This window comes from Lepisma saccharinum, chromosome 18 (assembly GCF_977018435.1).
Source record: "Lepisma saccharinum chromosome 18, izLepSacc3.1, whole genome shotgun sequence".
Classification (NCBI taxonomy): domain Eukaryota; kingdom Metazoa; phylum Arthropoda; class Insecta; order Zygentoma; family Lepismatidae; genus Lepisma; species Lepisma saccharinum.
Genome location: NC_139246.1, coordinates 40,689,616 through 40,697,056, shown reverse-complemented (window position 1 = coordinate 40,697,056; position 7,441 = coordinate 40,689,616). Strand labels below are relative to the sequence as shown.

The 7,441-nt window shown below is 40.5% G+C and overlaps 1 protein-coding gene across 1 annotated transcript; it reads right to left on the bottom strand.

Moving 5' to 3' along the window:
* Positions 1 to 2,132: 2,132 nt before the first annotated feature.
* On the bottom strand, positions 2,133 to 4,031 carry LOC146002021 (uncharacterized). The gene has a single exon (XM_083139729.1). It carries the CDS (start codon positions 3,729 to 3,731, stop codon positions 2,388 to 2,390), a length of 1,344 nt encoding a protein of 447 aa, XP_082995855.1. The 5' UTR covers positions 3,732 to 4,031; the 3' UTR covers positions 2,133 to 2,387.
* Between the last annotated feature and the right edge of the window lie 3,410 nt (positions 4,032 to 7,441).

Genomic DNA, 7,441 nt, shown 5'->3' with positions numbered 1-7,441 from the left:
CGTAACATTTGTGGCTTCTCTTTGTCCATGTATTTGGAGTCGAATATGTGAAATTGCAAGTGTAAACTCCAATCCTTTAATTAAACATTTGGTAAAACTATCAAAGCCGGGAATCCGATTTCTTCAAATTTATAGGAGAAAGTACTTACGGAATTCAGTTTGTGTGTAATTTCGGAAGTTCGTAGAAGTGTTTTCTCGCATTTTTCAATGTATTTGGCCGCTAATTCATGTTTTTTTCTATAATAATGTCCGTCCAATGCACGAAAGCCGTTGCTTGCATTTCCATCCTTGTACTTGAACCGGATGTTCCGAGCATATGATGGCGTAATCCCCGGTAAGTGTTTCCAAACACATAGTTTTTTCACTATATTGCCCAACCTAAAGAAACCTAACCTAACCTTACCGTGATGGTGCGTGGGGCTATCGTGAATGGTTTTTGGGGCTATTCGTGGATGGTTATACGATCCAGAATGCTTTTTGGGGCTATGCGTGAATGATTTTTGAGGCTATGCGGGAATGGTTTTTGGGGCTATTCGTGGATGGTCATACTATCCCGAATGGTTTTTGGGGTTATGCGTGAATGGTTTTTGGGACTATGCGGGAATGGTGTTTTGGGGCTATGCGGGAATTTTTCTGTTAAGAAGGTTGAAACACTGCTTTGCCGTTTGAAACGCAACGCTAGTCAAGATTTGCCCGCCATTTTGCGTGTTCAGGAAGAGAGGAAAGAACGAACAATAATTACTCCATATGTCGACAATAGATACCAATTTCGTTAAAAAAGCGAAATCCCTTGTTAAACAATCTTTCCCAATGCAGAATAAGTAAGTACGAATGTAAACAATTACAGAATAAACGAGTTACAGGGGATTCCCGGCTTTGATAGTTTTACCAAATATTTTAAATATGTATGCCGTTAAATTGAATTAGAATTGTTGGGTACATTTGATATTTTATATTGTTAATATATTTGTGTGTGGGGACGGGGGAATGCGTTATTTTTAAGTCCACTTTATGCACAGTAATACTACAGCGCATTGAATAACGTAGTGTGGAAAACGACCCAAGAAACTGGTTCCCCGAGACGATGACAAGTAGATGGCAGTGCGATCGACACAGCGGCTAATTTTGTTATGAAAGTAATGCGGCTTAGTTAGTTTTTGGAATATATTGTGTAGATTTGTTTCTCTAGAAAGGCGGTAAGTGAATTGATGGAAACAGTTATATTTGTGGAGTGATTTACAGTCACGAAATGGCATTAATTTACACAGAAAAGTAACATAAATACGTTTTATGTGCAACGCAACACGAGCATCAACATATCGCATGTGAGGCTGGACGTCAAACGTTGGATTGTGTACACAAGTTTATTTTTGTATACTAATAAAATTGAAATAGTGTCATGAAGGGGAAAAAATGTTTCGTGGCGTACATATTATGAAGTCATTTTCCCGAAATGCAGATATTCGAAAGAATTTAATTTCATATTCCATGGAGTTGAAATAGCCGATTACGATGTACCTTGTCATCTCTATCAACAAATTGCTTTACATTCGTGTCGATTGGTAAGTAGAACTTTGGTGTTAAGGACTGTGCATTTTTACTCGTGACTTGGCTGTAAAATGTCTACCTTGTACTTGATGAAAATAAACCGCAAATTAATTAAATTAATTAATTAATTAAAATAAACGAGTATTGTCTGTGCGAATTTCCGTAAAAATAATATTTGTGACAATGACAATATTAATGAACCTTTCAGGATAATGCATACACAATACTAATTCTCGCAGCAATTGTCATGTTACGTGTTACAATCCATACCTATGTTTTCTTCCGTATTGTTAATAAAAAAACTCAAGGACAGGTCATGATAGACGGTTCATAATATTCTTAATATTTTCGCGACTACTGTACCAAATATCATAACAATTTTCTGATGCAAAGAAATGTTACAAAGAAAAGAATCAGACGTTGCAGCAAAAAACCCATTTACTTCCATTATAAGCAGTCGAGCGCTGTACCCCGGTGTCAACACCAGCGCCTCTAGCGGATTTCATTTTTGAGTGGAACCAGCGAGAGGGAGCAAAACCATGCCGTTTTCCACACTACGTTATTCTAGGCGCTGTAGCAATACTAATCGGGACTGGTCTTATAGTTTAAAGTGGGATCGAACCACTTGTGCCTTCACCTGGTATCAAGCCCGGTACCTCTTCATTACAAGGCGACGACTACGCCATCGAAGAGGCCCTATGGGAGGAGGGAGAGATGCGGTAATACGTAAGATTGAAATTGAGAAAATATCTATTTGAACCCTTCAATTTTTGGAAAGTCCGCCTTGAAAACCGGGAATTATACTTGGATTTTATAATGGTCCTAGAGTGGCCACCCTGTTATGAGATCTTGCAACAAGAGTCAAGGGCATCGACGGGAGGATGTAGCCTTCCGCCGAACTGCGCCAGAAGCCTCGCGCACTCCTCCTGACCACTGTCCCTGGCGCACTTCAGCGGCGTCTCCCGTTTGTCGTTGCCCAGGTTAACGGGGGAGCCAGCCAGCAGCAGCAGTCGCACGATCTCCAGGTGTCCGTTGAGCGCCGCCAAATGCAGAGGGGTGTAGCCGTCCATGGTCTTGCACTTGAGGATCGCCCCGCTCTTCAGGAGGAACACGACGCTCTCCTGAAAGCCGTACCTGGCCGCCAAGTGCAGCGGCGTCCAGCGGTACACGTCGGATGAGTTGACGTCGGCGCCCGCCTTGACCAGAATCTGCGCGCAGTTGGTGTGTCCGTGATGCGCAGCGATAAGGAGCAGGTACTTGTCGATGATGAGGATCGCTTCTAGCGCCATCTCGCGCTCGAGAAGCAGGTTAACGCATTCCGAGTTCCCGCAGCGGACGGCGCAGTGCAGTGGTGTCCAGCTGATCATGTCTCTACTCTTGACGTCGGCGCCGCTTTGAACGAGGATTCGGACGCACTCGTAGCTGCCCGTGAAGGCAGCCACGTGCAGCGGGGTGTGTCCTTTGTTCGTTTCCGGCTGCAGACCCGCCCCGTGCTTCAGCAGGAGTTCCACGCACGCCACGTGGCCGTTCTGCACGGCAAAGTGCAGCGGCGTCCAGTTGCCTTCGTCCCGAAAGTTGCCCTGCCCGCCTCTTTCCAAGAGGATCCTGAGGCACTCTAGGTTTCCCGAGTACGCAGCCAGGTGCATGGCCGTGCGGCCGCGCTTCGTCCTGAGGGAAGGAAGCCCGCCTACATCAACGATCGACCGGACGCAGTTCGCGTTGCCGTTGAACGAGGCGTAGTGCAAGGGAGTCCAGTCTTCCACGTCAACCGCCCTGGGATCTGCCCCTGCGTCCAAAAGATACTGCAAGCACACTTCACGACCAAACATGGCTGCCAGGTGCAGGGGCGTATGCAGTTGGCTCGTAGTGGCTGTCGGAGCAGCCTTGGCCTCCAGCAACAACCGAATACACTCCGAATATCCAACTTTTGCTGCGTAGTGAAGCGGTGTTCTGTTCTCCGAATCCTGTGCATCGACTGGAGCACCGTAATTGATGAGAAAACGCACAAGATCCAGGATTCCACCGTACGCTGCGATGTGAAGGCACGTTAAGCCTTCTGGAGTTTTCGATTCCACCATCGTACCTTTTTTCAGTTCCTGGTAAGCTGTTTCTTTGTCCCCCGTGCACACGGCATGATGCAACGGCAGCCATTTATTCTCCTCCGTCTCTTCCTTCAACTTCATCTTCCTTGTTTTTCAGTTATTATCTCACTTCCAAGATGGAACAATACACAAACAGAACACTAATACTCACGGAGACGTTTCTCTTGATTTCCACACTTACCCACGCTTCTTCCAGTTACCGAATGTGGTTCTCAAAAACTTAGGTTTTTAATCACAGCACTGCGTTGTAATCTAGTCCATAGAGTTTCACAAATATAAACGAATTTCTTCGCTCTTTAGAATTCCAGAAAAACGTTAACACTTGCACCAACATCATGCCTTTACGCAAAACACATAACTTATTCCACAATTACAACACAGTCTTTCAGTTGCGAAGGCAATGAGAGTGTACCTAAATAGTTTTATCTAGTACACGATAAGTGAATATCTTACGGAATGTCCTCGGCAATCGATAAGAAATCTTGTTTGGCCTTTCTCCAAGCCAAGCACGGCTTTAGTAAATACGCTTATCTGTGTCGCTGACATCACGTAGGTAGCTAAAAACGTGAACTTCGTTTGCGAAGAGCGCAGATATTTTCCTTGCAGTAGAGAGTGTTCCAATTGATTGCAAGGAGATTGTGAATCGACGAAAAAACATTCGAAAAATTATCACCTGAGTTAAGAAAGAATCACTACGACGAAATGGTACTCAGCAACTTCTCTAAAATATCTGTAAAACAAAATTAAATGATGAAAAAATGAAAATAACGTTACTACTAGTACATATTACATATGCATTAATTCTTAAGACTTCACTAATTTCAAATTTCATTAATTAATATTTTCTCTCCTTCCTACGTGGAAATTAAACAATGTGGTAGATGTAATTATTTTTTCGTTTTGTAATTGAGTGCTCAAAGTAATTTCAAATAAACAAATTTACATTTAAAATTAAATTTTGTAAGAAACTAGGATAATATATATATATATATATATATATATATATATAAAATATACATTTATAAATTTGTTGACTTTTCTATGAATCGATAAAACACCACTCGAGGTCCCCACGATCTAAATGATCGTTGGCATATGACGAATTGTGCAGAAATAGGAAAATGGACGGAAGTGAAGATACTATTGGACTAGTACTTGAATGGCATGATTTTAATGATTTAATAATAAAAACCATCGCCACTTCGCTCTGTTACTTACGGATATATTTTGTCAATTAAACAACTGGGTTAATTTGCATGTAATGACAATCATTTAGATCAGGACTCGAAATGGATCGGAACGGCGTTCCGTCTCGTCAGAAATGTCAACGGACCGTTCCGGTTCGTTCATATTTATTTGTAGACATTTCACTACATTTTCTTTCTCAGTGTGAACTAAATTGTTAACACATATTATAGCATTCACATAAGCTTCCCCAGCTCCCTTCGTAGAGATACGTTGTTGCCTTCACCCTTGTGTCGTTTGGTTAACGGTTTTACTTTTTTATTTCTTAATATTATTATTTGTCGTGTCTTGTTTATTCAGTTGTTATGGCAGAGGTTTCCCTATGCACAAGATGTTTATACAAAATCGGGTACTTATTTTATAATCACTCTTTTTTCTTTCATAGTTTGGTGTTGTATATTTTCTATGATTAACTTAACGGTTGAGTATCTTAAATCAACCGCAAATCAAATCGTTATTGTGGCATGCTTTCTATATTTCTGATAACAAGGAGATATCACGGCTGAGGAAACTGAGTTTTGGACGGGACTTTGTGTAATGCCTACCATTACTCTATAGAAATTGATATGTCAAGGTAGTAGCACGCCTTAGCCAGTCATATTCTAGAAAAAACGCTTCAAACTTTCGAAATTTTCCATGCGCACGTCATTGGCCGAAGATTTTGTCCAACTCCTAAGTGGCTCGGTGGCCATGTAGGTGGTAGAGTATCAGTTTCACATGCCAAAGGTTCTGGGTTCGCTTCCCTTTTTGTTGCCCATGCTTTTTTCATTAACTCCAGCAACTGTTTATTACATTTTATTTAATAGCTTATTGAAATAAATATAAAATGAATGTTTATTCAAACTCAAACATTCAAGTGTTAACTGGGATTGGAACCCGGGATCTCTGGTTCTAAACGCGCTGAGCTGACCACCTCGCCACGGAGACCGACAGCTGGCTACCAGGACACTTAGTATTCGAACAATATCTTCGCTTAATGAGGAGCACATGGAACTAAATGAATAAACTGAATAAGATTTGAAAACTGTAAAAATTGGAAAAAACAATGAGAAATTTCCAACTGGCTTGAGAATGAGTGTTCCGTTGTGAGTGTCTCTTCATCAATTTCATTTATTCATCAATCATTCTCATCCTCACCATTAGCTTCATGAAACAGTAAGAACAACAACATTACAAAATCTAATCCGAATAATCACAAATAAATGATAAAAAGCATCCAACGAAATCACTTGATTCTTTATGTGAAGGGTGTCCGAATCAGAGCGCACGATTTAATTTCATCATAAAACGCATATTTTCTTGGAAAATCAGTGTGATTTTCATTTCAAAGTGAAGTACAGACATTCCATTCAGTATGGAATACAATGTCGGACGAATGTGCTCTTCCGAAAAACTCTCAATGTTTTGACAAAATTTTTCATCACGTTTCTGCACCTTTGTGGCCCAATTTGGCCAATGATGCATCGAATCTAAGCAATCAACTCCAGAATTGGGATTGTTAGCGTATACTTGTCATGTCGTTTACTCGAAAGATCTTGGGGGCAAGTTGTGGTCACCTCTCCGTAAAATCAGACGGCCAGGGAATTTCTGCAGCAACAAATGAGTAGATTCACGTGACAGGTGGCGCCGTTTTGCTGATATCCAAACCATCCAATGCCGGACCAAAGAATGTTTCGATAATGTTCATAATGCATTGACTGTTGCCGAGCCTAATTCGTGAAGAATTTGGCCGGCAGAGTAATTGGACCGTACGTCTTCGAAAATGAGATCAATTTATTCTTGTAGGGGTACGTATAAAAGTCCAAGTCTAAACCGATAATCCACAAAGAATTTGACGTATCGTTGTCGAAATTGGGCCACAAATATGCAAAAACATAATGGAAAATGTTTCCAAAGAGTAATAATCTGATATTTTATTCCACTATCTTTAATTAACATGTATTATTATTATAACTCACTTTGGTAACTATACTTTCTCTTGTATACACTTTTCATTTAGCGTTGACATGTTTTATGTTTTATTTACATTTCTGCAACTTCAAGAATATTTCTTATCATGAAATCATGTAAACTTACAAACTCAAAGCAGAAAATGTAGAACACTGTAATTGGGCATTCAGCTGTTTGTGTTCAATAAATAAGTAAATAAGAGTTTGCGAGAAGAGTCGTGGGGGATATTTATCCGTTATTGTATTCCATACTGAATGGAAAACGCAAAAGAAAAAGAAAAATCTTGAATAAGAAAACAAATGATCGAATCACAATCTGTTGATTAAATCACTTAATTGGTCATATAGGTTGTTCGTTAACATGTGAACATGGCTTGACAATTATAAGATTTCTTTTTATTTAATTGGGATTTCCCCCCACAAAACATTTTATCCCTGGCAAAATGAAATTATGTTTTTCGCTGCCAGGTGTGTTTTATCCCCCTCAAAGAAAATGGAATACCCTTTGCTAACTATGTAACAAACACAGTTGAAAAATAATTAGTGTCCATGAAAGATTTCCCTGTCCAAAAGTACGCAGCTTTGTGGATTGAAGAA